The sequence below is a fragment of the Diabrotica virgifera genome, chromosome 8 (genome assembly GCF_917563875.1).
Source record: "Diabrotica virgifera virgifera chromosome 8, PGI_DIABVI_V3a".
NCBI lineage: Eukaryota > Metazoa > Arthropoda > Insecta > Coleoptera > Chrysomelidae > Diabrotica > Diabrotica virgifera.
In genome coordinates, this window is record NC_065450.1 from 176,210,668 (window position 1) to 176,229,784 (window position 19,117).

The window sequence follows — 19,117 nt, forward strand, 5'->3', positions numbered from 1 at the left end:
GGTGTGCTTTCGCTTGATGGAGAGGAGATAGAACGGGTAAATCATTTTAAATACCTTGGCAGCTGGTTAAATGTAAATTGCGACTGCGATGAAGAGATAACCAGGATCGAAATATCACGTAAGGCTTTTATGACCTGGAATCAGTTTTATGTAACCGAAACCTGTCGATGAATATTCGCAAGAAGGTCCTGAAATGCTACGTGTGGTTTATATCATTGTATGGTTGTGAAACATGGACGTTAAAAGCCACAATGCTAAATAAATTAGAAGCATTCGAATTGTGGTGCTATCGACGAATCTCAAAGATATCGTGGGTTTCGCACACTTCCAATGAAGATATTCTCCAAATGATGAATTCAGAACGTTTGCTCATAAACATCATCAAGAGGAGAAAAACAGAATACTTCGGCCATATTATTATAGGACCTAAATACCATCTACTTCGCCTTATAATACAAGGAAAAGTGGAGAAAAAAAGGGAAAAAGTATTGAATTCGCGACCGTCATCGCTTCGGCGAAATAAATTTTTGAAGTGAAAACTTATTTAGGGACGTTGTGCACTTTTTGGATGGGGAAAAAGCATTGAATTCGCGACCATCATCCTTACGGCGAGATATTAGTAATTTATATACTATAGGTTGAAATGCGTATAAGTTCCACCGAAGCTATAATGGTAGTAGGAGGGAGAGAGTGTGTCTCCGAAGGAGCTTGCGAAGAAAGTGCATGAGGGGCCGCACTATCCCTCAATCATTATAACTGATTAGTGTTTAAAGTATTTTTGAAGTGAAAACTTCTTTAGCGACGTTGTGCACTTTTTTGATAGGGAAAAAGCATTGAATTCGCGACCGTCATCGCTTCGCCGAAATAAATACTGTACGTATAATATGTGTATGTAATTATATATTATATTATATAAATAGCATAGGATGCACGCAACGCGTGTATAATATAGGTATAGCACTTCTTTTTGGATGGAGAAAAAGCATTGAACTCACGATCGTCATCGCTACGGCGAGATATTAGTAATTTATATACTATAATTTGAATTGCGTATAAGTTTGACCGAAGATATAAAGGTTGGAGGAGAAATAGAGTGTGTACCCGAAGGCGCTTGGTTCGCAAGAAGTTTTCACTTCTGTCGGCACTCCCCCGAGTGCCTTAAAAAAATTTTTCACTTTTTATGATTGTTAAAAAAAAACAAAGCAAAAACAACTGTACATGTTCAAGGATTTGCCATCAGCTATCACTTATATAAATACCTTTTAGAACCTTTAAAACCCTGTATAAGATATTTATGGAAATCATAATTTTTTCACAGATAGACTGAGGATAATACTGAATTCGTTGTTAATGCATAAAATTAAAATTAATGTATCCGTATAAAATAATTTTAATTTACCAAATTTCCAAGATTGTAGTAGCAATCAGGATATTTCTTTCTATGAGTTATTGCCATCCTATAACAATGCTCAGCTTCTTCCGATTGGTTTAAGTTGGTTAATACTATTCCTAAGTTCATCCAAGCAGCTGCAAAATTTGGTCTGAAACATTGAAAATGAAGCTATAATGAAAGACAAAGAGGTAATAATAATAATTTATATTGTATTCATCTCTTTGTATCCGACTTGACGAATTGTTGACGCCAAGGTCAACACAAACAAGGACATATTTTTTTTCAAGTGCCATCTCCACGACGGTGGTCGGCAGTCATCATAGCTATTCGGATTTTGGAGACGGCTGCTCTGAAAAGTTCATTTGATGCACATGCGTACCATTATCTCAGCTCTATCGCCACGATATTCTGCGTCTCCCTATGCTCTATGCTCCTTTTTCCTTGAATCTTTCCCTGCATAATGAGTTGGAGCAAGTTGTATCTCTCTCCACGTGTGATATGTCCGAGATATTCCAATTTTCTGGTTTTGATTGTCCTTAGCGACTTCCATTTCTTTATTTATCTTTCTCAGAACCTCTATTTTTGTGACGTGTTCTGTCCATGATATTTTCAGAATTCTTCTATATACCCACAATTCGAATGACTCCAGTTTTTTCATTGATGCCGCATTCAAGGTCCAAGATTCCATTCCGTAAAACAGAGTCGAGAAAACGTAGCACCCAGACAACCTTACTCTTATCTCTAACTTTAGATCTCTTGTGCGGAGCATTTTTCTCATTTTGTTAAAATTCGCTCTAGCCTTTCCTATTCTAATTTTAATCTCCTGGAAGTAATCATTTGTCGAGTTGATCATTGTTCCAAGATATGCATATTAGTTTACTCGTTCGACATTGGTTCCGTTTATGAGGAGATTCTCGTTATTTCTTTACGTTTTAGATATTCTCATAAATTTTGTCTTCTTCATGTTCATTGTTAGACCGTATTTTGGCTATATATCGCTATTCTTATTCTGTTAATCAGTCTTACTTTATCGAAAGCTTTATTATAGTCAATAAAACAGACATAGGTATATCTTGATTGATGTCTAGGCACCTTTGTATTAAGATATTAAGTGAGAAAAGAGCTTCACGCGTTCCTAGGCATTTGCGAAACCCAAATTGTGAATCATTAACGACAATATAAATACAGATAAATTAAATCGTAGGGTTAGTCTAAGGGCCGGTATTTCAACAGCTACTTAAGCTTTTGCTTAGCTAAGCCTGTGTCAAAAGTTAAGGAAAAGCTTAAGCTGGGTGCCATATTTCCATCATTTCCTTAACTAAACTGGTCCTCAACTGTCAAGTTAATTAGTTTGGTACCTCTGAATACGTCAAAATGCCAGAACTAACTGTTCTTTGGTAAAAACCACTACTGTTGACCTTATTTAATTTTATCTTGTCTTCTGTATCTGTCTAATTTTTACTTCACTTAATTTTGTGTACATGGTACATGTGTTGTTAGTACCTATATTGCATATTGTCTATATTTTCTCTGGTTATATGTTTTATTGTTATTTTGCATAAGGGCATAAGCAATAGAAGATACGTCTCTGTAATTTTGTTTATTGGATAAACTTATTCCTGAAAATGTCAAATTGGAATGTAAGTTCACTTTTGTAAAATAAATATACCAAGCATTGTAGAAATAAATAATTTTTATGTGCCTGTATACCTCCCAAATGGAGTAAGAATTTTATTTTAATAATCGTTAATAATCAAATAATAACGTTATTACGCAAAAGTTTGTTTTCAAAATAACTTTATAATTATTAATCTATAGAAATAACCTCAAAAGCACAAAACAAATTTTAAGCAAAGGCTTAAACCAACTCCCGTGCGAGTTTAAAATTATTTGGTTTAAGCCTATGCTTAAGCCTCAAATTGAAGTGGAAATACAGGCATCGAAGCTTAAGCTCAGGCTTAAAGTAAGCTTTCGCTCAAGTGCGGTTGGAAAAACCGGCCCTAAGAAATAAATTGGTAGCGTTAAGTAATAAATATTATACATTAATTAATTGTGTTACGAGTAAAGGAATCAAAATAAGTGTTAGAAAATTGTAAATAAAAACTAAAATAAAACATCACATTATCTTAGTTACGTTAGTAATCGCCGTGTAAAATTTCGTTTAGGTATACTTATGTTAGAGAAGATAGGAGAAAAACTAACAAAGGACACTGAAATTCTACACCTATATTACATACCTTATTTCTACAGCTTTTCTGAGCAAAACTTCAGCTTCTTCGAATTTCTTGTCTTCTCTGAGCAAATTAGCCAAATTGTTCATCGCTTGTTCGTATTGCGGATTGAGTTGTATTGCTTTTTGATACTCTTCCAAAGCTAAGGGTTTATTGTTATTGTCGGTGGCTATTTTCGCTATGTTGTAGTGTACTTTAGCATTTAAAGGACATACTTCTAACGCTGAAGAAAATAATTTTTCTTCCGTGAGCCAGTTCATATTACGTAATACAGTTCTAAGTATAAATAACACTAAAAGTCCGTAGAAAAAACAGGAGCAAATCTAAAATGACATAAAAAATTAAATTATTCATAAAATGAAAAAAAAAGAAACAAAAGCTTGTTGCCATTCATTTTATATGAACTTCGACCAATATTTTTTTTAACTGATATTATATGCTACCAAACCTCTGTGTTGACAAACCTCTCGGGCACGGGTGGCTACTCGACTGCCGATATACGATTCATTTTAATCAGTACGGCGTGGCATCGGCGCGCTTCTATCGTACATAAGAAATGCATGGGGCTATCTTCGCAATGTTCTATTCTTAACGTGAAATAAAGTATAGATAGTCTGATAAGTAACCTCATTTGAAATGAAAAACATGTTTTTCCAGAAAATTCTTTTATTTTATTCGATATCGTCTCCTTTTAGCTCAATACAACGATTTCGGCGATTTTTCAACTTCTTTATGCCATCCAAATAAGACGATTCTAGAAAATCTGCAAAATAGTCAATTTTTCTTCTAGTACTGTTTCGTCAGTAATCTCTTCGTTTGAGCTGAATATTTACGAGCCATCTTTTCAGATTTGGAAACGAATAAGAATTGGAGGAGGCCAGATCTAGTCAATAAGTCTCATGAGAAAGCAATTCGAAACTCAACTCATGAATTTTTGCCATTGTCATAATGCTCTTGTGAGTCAGTGTAACGAGATTGAACTCATTATTCAGATCTTTTAAAAAACTCTAAATTAATCCATTAGATATTTATTTATAAATCAATACACATCAAGCAGACGTTTTAATTGCGCAAGTAGAAAACAGTAAATAACTCACGCATGTATTTTTACAGACCTCAGCAAGGTTGTTTATGATATAACGATAAACTTGACACGGTAATGAAAAAACATAGACAAACATATTTACATAATGATGTGTTGATAAATAAGGGAACGTGAATAGATTGGGGGGGTTAGTTGAGTTTGGGGTTTGCTACCGATTAGAGCAAAATGTTATAATCATATGTTAAATGGGTTGCATATGTGAGTTCATTTTACATACATACATAATCGGTTGCCTCTTTTACCATTAGGTGTCGAGGATTCCTCCTTTATATAATACTCTCTGCAAATTTACGCCACTTCTTCCTATCTGCTGCTAAAACTTTTGCTTCTTGCCACGATGTTCCTCTTTTCTTGAGTATTTCGTTTACACTAGTGTTCCAGCTTTTCCTTGGTCTGCCCCTCATGCTTTTACCCACTGCTTTGGCCTCCCATGTCATTTTTACTTGTCTCTCACCACTCATTCTTATCATGTGTCCAGCCCATTTTAACTTCTTTTCTTCAACTTTTTCGTTGAGCGATTTTACCTGTAATTCATGTCTTATATCTTCGTTTCTTCTTTTGTCTAATCTTCTTGCTCCCACCACTTTTCTTAAGTATCTCATTTCTGTAGCTTGTAATCTTTTTCTTTGTCTGTCATTAAGTACCCAGTTTTCTGCCCCATATATTGTAATTGGCATATATACAGTTTTATATACTGTCATTTTGGTTTTCCTCGATATTTCTTTTTTGTTTAGGAAATTTTTATACAGTGAATAATAAGTTCTCGTTGCCAATTTTATTCTGTTTCCAATTTCATCTTCTTGTGTACCTTTGTTGTTTAACATTATTCCCAAATACTTAAAGAGGTCTACTTGCTCGATTTTTTGCCCTTCGATTTCAATATTTACAGTTGCTTCTTTGTTGGCTATTGTCATTACTTTAGTTTTCTCCATATTTATTAAAATGTTGTAGTTTTTTAATTCTTCAGCCCAGATTCTAATGTTATCTGCGAGAGCCTTTTCAGTTCTTGCAACTAATACAATGTCATCAGCAAATGCACAGGCTTCAATTTTTATTTGTTGCAAATTTCTATACCCTATAGCGCATTTTTTAGTTTTTTTCCAACACTTTTTAATAACTTCATCCATAACGGAAATAAATAACAGTGGGCTCAACACTCCACCTTGTCTAACCCCGTCGTTATTAGAGAATTCGCCGGAGATTAAGTTACTTGTCCTGACCTGGTTTTTTGTGTTGACATACAAACTTTTTATTACACTTACAAGTTCTTCATCTACTTCCTTGTTTATCAGGCTTTGCCATATTCCTTCTCTATTGACCATGTCAAACGCCTTTTTCATATCTAAAAACGCCAGGTACAGTGTATCGTTTTTTAACAGTGTTTTTTCAATAATTTGCTGTAGTGTGAATATATGATCTTGTACGCTGTGTGATGGTCTAAATCCACTTTGTATATCCGCCAGTCGAGGCTCAACTATTTCTCGTAGTTTCTTTTCTAGGATAATTTCGTAGATTTTCAACGCTGAGCAGAGAAGTGATATACCCCTATAATTACTGCACTCTTTCGTGTCTCCCTTTTTGTGTATAGGCAGTATTATTGAAATGTTCCAATCCTCTGGGATTTTTTTGTTTGTCCACGCTAAATTTAGTAGGTCATGTAATTCTTGTTTACCCTGTTGTCCAAGATATTTCAATAATTCAGCATCTATTCCGTCGATCCCTGCTGCTTTACCAACTTTTAGTTTTTCTAGTGCATCTTCAACTTCTTCCATCTTTATTTTAGTTTCATAAACGTCTTCTTGCCCTCTTTCAGGTGTTTCGTCTGTTATCTGTGTGCAATTCTCTGCTGTTGTATTTTCATTGTTTAAAAGCTCCTTGAAATATTCTCTCCACCTTTCTATAATGGGCTCATCCTCAGTTATTATATTTCCGTTTCTATCTTTTATCTGCTGTAGTTTAATTTCCGTTTTACTTCTCATATTCTTTAATACTCTATAAAATAATTTTGTATTTTGGGTACTATTTTCTTCCATAGTTCTTCCAAATTCTTCCCAGGCGTTCTGCTTTTCTTGTTTTATCCTTGCTTTAACTTTGTTGCGCTGTTCCTTGTATTTATCGTATGCCTCTTGATTTCTTTTTTGTATGTACATTTTCCATAGCCTTTTCTTTTCTCTGACTTCTTTTTTAATATCGTTGTTCCACCAGCTTGTCTGCTTTTTATGATTATTTCTTCTGGTATACCCGCAAACTTGCCCTGCTGTTTCTAATAGTATTGCCTTAAATCTGATCCACTTTTCTTCCACATTTCTACTTTGTCTTCTCTTTTCAATCCTTGCAAACTGTTTTTCTGTTTTTTCTATATACTTATTTCTTGTTTGCAAGTTTCTCAGCTTATAGGTTCTTATTCTTCCGCTATAGTTTTTGTTTTGTATCTGTTTTCGGTCCTCGACTTTGTTGTTATTCTTGAATACTCCTTCTAGTAGATAATGGTCACTACCTATATCATAGCTTCTTTTCACTCTGACATCTTTAACTTTACTCCTTTTTTCCCGAGGAACCATTATGAAGTCTATTATTGATTTTTCATTTCGCTGGGGCATTGCTCTTGTTATCTTGTGTATTTCCTTGTGTTCAAAGAAAGTGTTGGCTATAACTAAATCATTATCTATACAAAACTCTAGCAATCTTTTCCCGTTTTTATTAATTGTGTGTTCTCCGTGCCTACCTATAGCTCCTTGCCATTTCATGTTTTCGTTTCCCACTCTAGCATTGAAGTCTCCCAATATTATGAGTGTTCCCTCATAATCTTCTACTGTCTGCTGTAGTTGTTCCCAAAATTGATTTTTGTCGTTTGCTTTGTCACTTTCGCCAGGTGCGTATATTACAATCAAAGTTATAATATCGCTTTTACTACAATTCATTGATACTTTGCCGTCTCTCATTGATGAACTCCCAATTTCTTATACCTTTTACTTTTTCACCTTTACCCTTTACCTTTTCACTCTGACATCTTTAACTTTACTCCTTTTTTCCCGAGGAACCATTATGAAGTCTATTATTGATTTTTCATTTCGCTGGGGCATTGCTCTTGTTATCTTGTGTATTTCCTTGTGTTCAAAGAAAGTGTTGGCTATAACTAAATCATTATCTATACAAAACTCTAGCAATCTTTTCCCGTTTTTATTAATTGTGTGTTCTCCGTGCCTACCTATAGCTCCTTGCCATTTCATGTTTTCGTTTCCCACTCTAGCATTGAAGTCTCCCAATATTATGAGTGTTCCCTCATAATCTTCTACTGTCTGCTGTAGTTGTTCCCAAAATTGATTTTTGTCGTTTGCTTTGTCACTTTCGCCAGGTGCGTATATTACAATCAAAGTTATAATATCGCTTTTACTACAATTCATTGATACTTTACCGTCTCTCATTGATGAACTCCCAATTTCTTATACCTTTTACTTTATCTTTGGGTATCAAACAGGCTACTCCTGCTCTGGCCCATTCAGTTTCCTTTACACCACTGTATATTAATAGATTTCCATCTCCTATTATTTGTGTCCCAGCTCCCTTTTTTTTTTGTCTCAGTGATGGCTATTGCAGCATAGTTTGTGTTGCTAAGGGTTTCTACTAATTCTAACTCTTTTCCACTTATTCCTCTAACATTCCATGTCGCTGTTCTCCATACTTCTCCTTTCTTATCTATAACTTTCAGTTCCATTTCTTTTTCCGTTTTCATTGCCGAATTTGTCGTCGTTTTGTCCGCCTCTGCTTTTATTAGTTTTTTGGATTAGCTCTGTTGCTCTCTTTTTCAATTGTGCCAGTTTCCATATTCCATTTCCATATTTCATCATTTATAATGATCTTCTGGTATTTAACTTTTACAACATTACCTTTTTGCCTCTGTTCATTTGCATATTCTCTTAGTTGTTTTTGAATCTCTCTTTCTTGGATCGTATAGTCATCATCAATAAAAAGTTTTCTTCCTTTAATATGTCTTAACTTGTTCTTATTTTTCATTATGTCTGCTTTATCACCATATGTACTCAATTCTAACTTGCACATTCTCTTATTCAGTTTCGTTATCTCTTTTATCTCACACTTTGTTCCAAGAAAAGTTTGCAACTGATTCTCTATATCTTCTTTTAGCTCTATAGTATCTCCTGCAGTTTCAAATCCGGTGATAATAATGTTATTTCGACGTTCTTTCTTTTCCACAGCTTCAAGTTTATATTCTAGCACCCTGATTTTAGTTTTCATTACTTCATTTTCTCTTCTAATCTCTTTTACTTCTTCCAAACTCTGCTTCCATTCACTTGTTAAATCTTTGACAATTTTTATTAATTCTTTACGCTCAGTTCTCATTTCTTTCATTTCATTTGCTATCTCTCTCATTCCGTTTGTTACTTCTTTAACCATCTCGCTCATTTCATCCATTCCGTATTCCTCTGATACGCCTATGGAATGTGTAATATGTGTTGCCTATCTGCTAGCGCCAACGATCATCTACAATTCAACCTTGCGGATAGATAAATCGCTACCAACAGATAAGACGCCACGTTATTTTGATTTCAGCCTACCTCGAATATTATTAGTCCTATTGTGTCACTAACACTCTCAGCACTTTGTTGTAGTATATTATTTGCTCACAGTTCACTCTTACAATTTCTAATTCTCGATATTTCCGAAATTCGGATGAAATATCAGAGCACTCAAAATTGCGTTGTTTATCAACACAGTGGCGTAACACTTCCTGTGGCGTAACACTTCCGAGTGGCGTAACACTTCGAGTTAACACACTCAAAAAAGTTCAACTTCACGATTTCTCCAATTACAAATCACAAACAAAATACCCTACAGATAACTTTTGGTGTTCTGTATTCCTTTTCTTCCGTCTAGCTTTTGTTTCACATCACACATCTACCTTCAAGATCTATTCCAATACACTATGTGTTAACCTACGAAGCATGTCCGCCTACCCAGTCCTACACCTAGTTATCCTACTAGCATAATCTGGACGTGAAAACATGTTACTGATAAACTTACAAATCATCCCTTGCAACGGCATCATTTAATTCACTTGTAACGCTGACCTGAAGATGATCTGTATATTGTAGAGATCGAAACCGGTCGCCGTAGTGAAATTAAAAGATTGTGGGTACGTCTGTCTTTCTTTACTTCATTTGTTATAATCATCTATCATCTGAGTACACTTATAACGTATTTGTTAACTGAATAAACAAGATATGGGTATTTGAGTGTATTCCTGCTATCCCACCCCATACCAAGGGTAATCCACCCGTATTTTTTTTATATCAGTGCATTGTCTTGGGGAAACAATACTTTTTTCTTCTGTATATGGGGCCGTTTCTCACTGAGTTCCTGCTTCAGTTTGTCCAATAATGCACAATAATATTGACTATTGATAGTGTTATCTTTTTCATGATGTCAATTAAAATTATGCCTTTGCAATCCCAAAATACAGTGGCCATGACCTTTAAGACCAAATGGAAGAAAATTTCAAAAACAACGAAATTAGAGGGGCATACGAATACCTAAAAAAGATAAGAAGTGGGTATAAACCTCAAACAAGTCTATGTAAAGATGAAAGTGGGCAAATAATCAGTGACCAACAGAAAGTCACAGAAACCTGGAAGCATTATTTTCAGACCCTACTTGGAACATAAGTAGACATGGAAGATGAAATGGTATGAACTACATAGAAGAGAATGAAGTAGATAATGGAGTAGAAGCTCCAACTATAGAGGAAGTTCTCGAAGCTATGAAGGCCCAGAAAAACAATAAAGCTCTGGAAGTTGATGAAATACCAGCAGAACTGTATAAGGTAGGTGGCGACCACCTAGCAAGTCACATCCACGCGCTCATCAAAGACATATGACAAGAAGAGAAAATACCCGACGACTGGAAGAAAAGTATAGTATGCCCGATCTATAAAAAAGGAGACAAACTCCAGTGCAAAAACTGCCGTGAAATCTCTCTACTATGTACAGCATATAAAGTCCTCACGTATATTATAAACCAGCGGCTCCAACCACTAGCATAAAATATTATTGGAGAGTATCAGACGGGCTTCCGACGGGGAAAATCGACACTGGATCAAACATTTACAGTCAAACAGATCTTGAGCAAATCATGGGAAGACGATATGGATGTTCACAACGTATTTGTAGACTTCAAACAGGCATACGACTCAGTAAAAAGGAACAAACTATACTAGTTATATATTGGCTGAACTGGCAATACCACACAAGCTAATAAGACTCATTAAAGCCACAATGGATGAAACTCAGGCATGTGTACGAATACAAAATTACCGGAGAGACTTTTTCAAAATTTCGCAGGGACTAAAGTAGGGAGATGGGCTGGCCCCAACATTGTTTAACCTGGCACTGGAGTATGCGGTTAGGCAAATGCAAACTGGACGAGCAAACCTACTGACCAACCGAACGGTTCAACTGGCCGCTTATGCCGATGATATTAATATTATGAGTAGAACATCAACAGGAGCACAGGAAACATACGCAGAGTTAAAAACACAAACAAAAATGCTAGGTCTGGAAATTAGCACAGAAAAAACAAAAATAATGACTCAGACGAGAAGAAATATAGTCCCATAAAACATTATACATGAAGATGGCGTTGAAACGGTTGAAAAGTTTACATACCTGGGAGTAGAAATATATGCCGACGGATCAGAAGATGGAGAAATACGGAAGAGAATAATGCAGCCAAACAGAGCTTATTTTGGCCTCTCCCATATATTTCGGTCTAAAAGTGTCCACCGAAATACACAGATGAGAATCTATAAAACTTTAATTCGACCAATAACATGCTATGACAGTGAAGCCTGGGTCCTGAAAGAAACATCCAAAAATAAACTCGACACATTCAAAAGGAAAGTACTGAGGAGAATACTAGGACCTGTGAGGGAAAACGGAATCTTCAGAAGTCGATACAACAACGAACTTTATCAACTTTATAAGGAAGCACCCCTGTCAGACTTCATTAGAATACAAAGATTGCAATGGGCCGGACATGTGATAAGAATGGGAGAGGATAGGCTACCAAAAAGAGCACTGAATGCTAGAATACAGGGAAAGAAACCGGTTGGAAAGCCAAGACAGCGCTGGGAAGACAGTAAACAGCGACGCACAAGCCCTTTTAGGAGTCCGTGTATGGAGAAGAGCAGCCACAGACAAGCAAGGGTGGAGGCAAAAAATAAAGGAGGTCAAGGCTCAATTTGGGCAGTAGTGCCGTAGAAGAAGAAGAATCCCAAAATACAGTGGCCATGACCTTTAAGACCCATTGATTGTCCGACCGCTTCGGAGCACTTTTTCCGGCTTCAGTCCACTTCCGTGCGTTCATTCCGTTCTGTGTTCTGTTCTTGTATCCCTAAAATAAGCGCTATGTGAAAATGGCGAAAAGTGAGCCTGTTGGCTTAAAAATGAACGAGAGGAGCTTGGTCACTTAAACAAGAATGCTTGCTGGTCAAGCTACAATAAACTCTCAGTACGTTATCTTCGAAGATTGTAACTTAAAAGAAGTTACTACACACACCGGCAAAATTAGCCGAACACGTTAAAAATGGGACATGTTTGATGTCTCGTATTTCATAAACCAGTGGTCCGATTTGAGTGATTCTTTTAGTATGTTATAGCCTTATTATTTAAGAATATCGGTGTAATAATATTGTTGCTAGACAGGTAAATGTCATTTTATACCGGGTGTAACAAGCATACTGTGTTTTTTTCTTAAAGTTCGGAACACCCTGTGGAATATTCCAGCATATATAAAATATTAAAATTAAAACTCTATTGTAGAATTATGCTTTCTTAACATTTTCTTTTTTGATTCATTTGCTTATGTTGGAAAATAAAAAAGTTACGTGCTTTAACAACTAACCATGTTTTTTATCAATAAATCCTCATAGTAGGGGAGAAAAGTATGCTAAATTTGCAATTATATGAGCGTTCTTGGGACCTGGAGTGGATTGTGAAGAGTGGGTGCTACAACCAAAAAAAGTTAAGTTAAGTTTTCCATAAAGTGTGGGACTCTCCATTTTTCAATTTAATTTTCCATTTCCACCAATCGTTTTTTCCGATTATAGCGCATTTATCCCTAATAGGAAAAAATGTTGCGAATAAAAGTTGTTATTTTTACGTCAAGGATCCAAATCTGCAATAAAAATTGGGGGCTCCTATTTAATATTTTAAGGTAACCCTACACCCCACCTCCGTGGGGGGTCGTGTTTGGTGCCATTCGGTAGATTTTTGAAAAATATTCAATAGGTGTATTTTGCAGTTTTACGATCTGATGTTCATTTCGCAAAATATCGCAGGGTTCGTATTTATAATTTTTAATTTACCCCCCCACCCCACTCCGTGGGGTGTCACGAGCCCGCACGGAGGTGGGGTGGGGGATTTAATTTAAAATCTTAAATAGGAGCCCCCAATTTTTATTGCAGATTTGGATTCTTTACGTAAAAATAAGCAACTTTTATTCTACATATTTTTTCGAATTATGGATAGATAGTGCTATAATCGGAAAAAATGATTATTTCAAATGGAAAATTGAATTAAAAAATGAAAAGTCCCCTACTTTATGGAAAACTTAACTTAACCTTTTTCTGATTTTAGCACATACTCTTCACAATCCAATAGGTCCCCATAACGCTCGAGTAACTGCAAATTTAGTATACTTTCCTCCCCTACTATGAGGATTTACTGATGAAAAACATGGATAGTTGTTAACGCACATAACTTTTTAATAATCTCACATAAGTAAATGAATCGAAAAGGAAAATGTTAAGCAAGGCTAAGTCTGCAATCGAGTATTAATTCTAATATTTTACATATGCTAGAATATTCCACAGGGTGTTCCAAACTTTAAGAAAAAAACAGTATGATTGGTACACCCGGTATAAAATGGTATTTACCTGTCTAGCAACAATATTATTACAACGATATTCTTAAATAATAAGGTTATAACATACTAAAAGAATCACTCAAATCGGACTACTGGTTTATGAAATATGAGACATCAAACATGTCCCATTTTTAACGTGTTCGGCTAATTTTGCCGGTGTGTGTAGTTTCACGTATCTAAGCTCGCAGATTGACTATTATAAGAAAGTGAGCCAGTCGATCTCTAAAGCCGATGCCGCACTGCAGGATGCTAGATGGTGGCTTGGAGGGTGGATTTTAAAGGTGGATGGTGGAGGGTCGCTGCATCCTGGACGCAGTGAAAGAGTGAAATGAAGTCAGAAGCCAGTATCCAACTGACTGCTGAGGAATCGTTTGTTTCATTTGTTACGTTACATTTGGTTTGTTTTTTTAGCATATCGTCATATTAGAGGTAAAACTCACTCACTAAACTTTTCAGAAAGTGGAGAAAAATCGACTTAAAGGCAAAAATTGTTTTTTAAATTCACCTGACTTGAATATTGGATTTTTTTTAATGCAACTGCAAATAATAAATAAAACAGATATTTTAAGCCATGTTTCGTCACATAGTGGGTTTGCTGGGTCCCAAATGGCCCTTCTTTTATACACAGCACTTATTACGCTTTCATCCATAGCGAGGCTACCCGGATGGATTATCAAACACGACTGATATGGGTGGATAGACGCCTGGCGGACCACCGGGTGGGTAGATGGTAGTGGGAGGCCACTGCGGCTACCGTCGTTGTATTATTCGTGGTATAAGTAGCTGGATAAAAGTATTGTGGCAGGAAACAGGACTGACTGCTAATGTAAAGCTACTAAAGTCCACATTAGAGGCATGCAGTTACCACGGAAATGACACGCAGTAACTAGAATCTTTCTGAAACACTTCGCTAGACAGACATGGAGCTTAGAAGATTATATGGACGTTCAGAAAGTATTTCTGAGATAAAACTTAACATACTGTTTTTACATCAGTAGGTTACTGGCCTGCCTAAACGTTCGGCTGGTACGAGATTTTAATAGCAATATATCGATCTATTTCAATTTATTTAAGCCTGGTGCCTGATTTCACTTAATATTTCTATAACAGAGGCATAGAAAAGGTCCATGATTAAAAAATGATAGTAAAAAAACTGTATAACCTTACACTTTTTTAAAATATGTCAATACTTACTTTATTATTGTCACTTTTTCTTAAAAGTTTCTTGTATCCAATAACTACTAAAAGACAAAATCCTGCGCTAGGCAATAGCAATGTCCTTTCTGCTATAACAAAACCAACGGTAAAAATAATGTTTGAAGCAGGTAAAAACGGCAACACCATGAGACACACTGCCATGATTCTAGCGTCCCTGTAAACATAGATAGACATAAAAAAGGAATTTTTACAAAGTATTAGTGGCTAAGTTACATTATCATATCGTCGGTCCGGAATAAGAATGACGTAACTGCAAATTTTGTCAATTCCTCTTTATTGCGTAATTAACTTAAAATACTGTATACAGATGATACAAAAGCGACAGAACTGTAACTATGTGGTGAGCCACCACAAGGTAGTTGCGTCGTTATTGAAATACGTACCATTTTAGACCTTGTTTCAGATGAAGAATAACACAACTGTAAATGGGGTTGAAAATGGGGGGACTAAATTAAGATAATGAAATTCGGACCAATAGGGATGAAAATAAGAGCCACCCCTGTAAGAATTAACGGCATAATAAATATTTAAAAATAGTTTTTTTGTACACAAAATTTTCAGATCAAGAATGACGCAACTGTAGATAGGGTTGAAAATGGGGAGATTAAATTGAGATAATGAAATTCGAACCAATGGGGATGAAACTAAAAGCCGTCATTGTAAGAATAAACGCCATACCGATGTTCCGAACGGTTACTCTTTATTTAATCACTATTTTAAATATTTAAGAAATTTTAGATGAAGAATGACGCAACTGTAAAAAGGATTGAAATCGAGAGATTAAATTATGATAATGAAATTCGAACCATTAGGGATAAAAATACAGGCCATCATTGTATCAATAAACGCCATACCGATGCTCCTGGAAGGTTACACCTCATTTGATAGTATGGTATAACTAGATCCAAACCCAGACATCCAAAGTGAAAGTTATCCTCCAACACCAAATTGTTCTATATGGTCCACATAATGTTCAGAAAAAAGTCACACCATTTTGAGCGTCGGGTTTGGGAAGGAGAGGGGGGAGAAATTGGTAAATTCGTAGTTTTTTAAGTTTTTCGTCACTATTTCTAAACCTATGCGGTTTAGCATGAACAACCTTCTATACAAAAATGTTCTACATTAAATTTGAAACAAAAAAGGCCATATGCATAATCCTTCTAAAATGAACGGTTCCAAAGTTACGGAGGTAGTATAGTATAATTGGTCCAAAAAAGGCCTAACCCAGACATTAAAAGTAAAAGTTTTCCTGCAACACCAAATTGTTCTATATGGTCCAGATATTGTTCAGTAAAAAGTTACACCATTTTGAGCGTCCGGTTTGGGGGGGAGATGGGGGAGAAATCGGTAAATTAGTAGTTTTTTTATGTTTTTCGTCAATATTTCTAAAAATATGCTTTAGCGTAGACAATGTTCTATACAAAAATGTTCTACATCAAATTTAAAACAAAAAAGGTCCTATACATAATTGTTATAGAATCAATGATTCCAGAGTTACGGAGGGTGAAAAGTGGAGGTTTTCGATACTTTTTTTTATTTTTTGGGCAATTTATAATATTTTTACTGATTGAAAGAAATTTTCTTTAACAGGATTTGCTATTTTAGTGATAAGCCCTTGAAGAAACGTCACCACCCAAAATCATCATCAATTGCCCAAAAAATATTAAAAGTATGGAAAACCTCCACATTTCACCCTCCGTAACTCTGGAACCGTTGATTTTATAACAATTATGGATAGGAACATTTTTGTTTTAAATTTTATGCTTTTATGTAGAACGTTTTTGTAATGAACATTGTTTACGTTTAAACATAGTTTTAAAAATATTGACGAAAAACGTAAAGAAACTACTAATTTACCGACTTCTCCCCCATCTCCCCCCCAAACCGGACGCTCAAAATGGTGTAACTTTTTACTGAACAATATGTGGACCATATAGAACAATTTGGTGTTGGAGGCAAACTTTTACTTTGGATGTCTGGGTTAGGCCTTTTTTTGGACGAATTATACTATACTACCTCCGTAACTTTGGAACCGTTCATTTTAGAAGGATTATGTATAGGGCCATTTTTATTTCAAATTTAATGTAGAACATTTTTGTATAGAAGGTTGTTCATGCTAAACCTCATAGTTTTAGAAATATTGACGAAAAACGTAAAAAACTACGAATTTACCGACTTCTCCCCCTCTCCCCCCCCCTCAAACCCGACGCTCAAAAAGGTGTGACTTTTTTCTGAACAATATGTGGACCATATAGAATAATTTGGTGTTGGAGGATAACTTTTACTTTGGATGTCTGGGTTATGTCATTTTTTGAATAGATTCTATCATACTATAATCCCTATTTTAAATATTTAAAAATCGTTTATTGGGCTCATATGAAATGCCTCCCGAAGAACCTGCCGCTAAAATGGTCACATACGAATTGCCTCCCAAGCTCTAAATAAATTACATGCTTCTAATCTTTATGTAAAGGTAAAACGTTGCCACATCTTCATCCCTTTGTAAATTTTTGGCAAAATTGGTATTTTGTTATTTAATTTATTTTATTTTCATTACAAAAACATAATAAGTATTTTATATATTTATTAAAAATAACATCATAAAAAACTTATTTGGAAAATATTACAAAATATGTATAGAAATATAAAATTACGAAATATGTTTCCTAAATTTATATGATACTACTTTGAAAAATTCTAATCTATTTATTTTACCTTCTCTTAATTCTAAATTTTTTTCATTTATAAGAAAATTTATTTTTGCTGTACTTTCCGTAACAATTTTTTTTGGTGTCGAAATCGTGTCGTAATTTTAATGTAGGTATTTATTTGAAAATCTAAAATTATATCAATAAAATTATTAATGATGAGCAGTGGCGGCTCGTCAGAGGAGGCAAGGGAGGCTCAGCCTCCCCATAAATTTTTTACACACTCTATACTGTTTTGTTTATCATGAATCGCGAAAACAACAATTACTCTCACTATTATACAACGTGTAAATTCCATATTATCACTAATTATCCATACGTACGGAGCATTAGCATTAGAACGCATGATCGCGTCTCAGTTTTATTACATATTGTAGGCAGGACCCTGGGTTATCCCGAGATGCACGAACGGAGCCGAGAAGCCCAGCATTCTCAGTTGCTAATGCTCCGTGCAGCGCAGCAGGCGTTTAAGGAGAGCCGGTCTCCTAACAGTGGCATCTACGGCGCCATCACACGCTGCCCGGAGATATACCAAGGGAGGCAGTGTAGCTTCTCAGCTCCGTTGGGTGGTTGGGTGCGTCTCGGGACAACGAATTTTAGGGTCCTGACTAAAAATAATGAAAAATCTAAAAGTGCGAATTTTGTTATGAAATTTGGTATGTGGGGTTATAATAATATTTGGAACAACTTGCTCAAATAACTTTTTCCGATATCTCTAACTCAAAGCAAAATATCGGTAATTTATCGTGTTTTTGAATTCGCAGTAGGCCGCGTTTAGAATTAAAAAAATTCAGTTGAGTATCTTAAAAAATTTGAAGCTTCATTTATGTATGGACTGCAAAACTTCAAATCTGTATTTATTTTGATATGCATAGGTATCTATTTACAAATAGATGGAATTGTTAACAAATAAACGACACAAACTTTGGTATTATATTAAACTTTTACTATTAGACTAACTATTTTTAAAATGATGATATCATGAAATTATGAATTAGGATGATATTATGAAATGTAAATAAAAATGGTCAAAAGATGGGGCCTTAAATTACATTTTTTGGCGCATTTTTTTGCTAGTACAAATTTGTCTAGATATTTTACAGTTAGGTATAGCCTCCCCTATTGTAAAAATCACGAGCCGCCACTGATGATGAGGGCAGTAGAAAGAAGAATTATACTTGGAATGAAAACTTTCGCATGGGTTTGTGGTTCTTTGCAAGGATGAAGAGTGCTCAGCCCAATGTCGGGTAACAACTTTCTTTTCTAAAAAGAAATATGTCGTTCTGTGAAATATTAATGTTAATATATTTTATGTACTGCAATAATGCATTAAGAATTAGAAAAATCAAAATAGATAGATAGTACGTATTTAAACTATGATTTGGCAACACTGTGTCATTATACAGAGATTAAATAGACAAAATAACGGCCTAACTGATTAACGAAACGGAGGCATTTCGATTGTACATGGAAGGCATTTCATGTATGAAAATATTTACCTGAAAAAGTGGGAGGCATTTCG

General features: G+C 35.2%; 1 protein-coding gene across 1 annotated transcript in view; it reads right to left on the bottom strand.

The window, feature by feature from the left end:
- LOC126890517 (protein O-mannosyl-transferase TMTC4-like) overlaps positions 1–19,117 on the bottom strand; it is a 58,943-nt gene that overhangs the window by 9,630 nt on the left and 30,196 nt on the right. The window contains exons 6-8 of the mRNA XM_050659514.1: positions 14,864–15,041; positions 3,631–3,947; positions 1,400–1,541 (exon numbers count right to left, since the gene is read on the bottom strand). Coding sequence (XP_050515471.1) covers positions 1,400–1,541; positions 3,631–3,947; positions 14,864–15,041 — 637 coding nt within the window. The remainder of the gene's footprint in view (positions 1–1,399; positions 1,542–3,630; positions 3,948–14,863; positions 15,042–19,117) is intronic.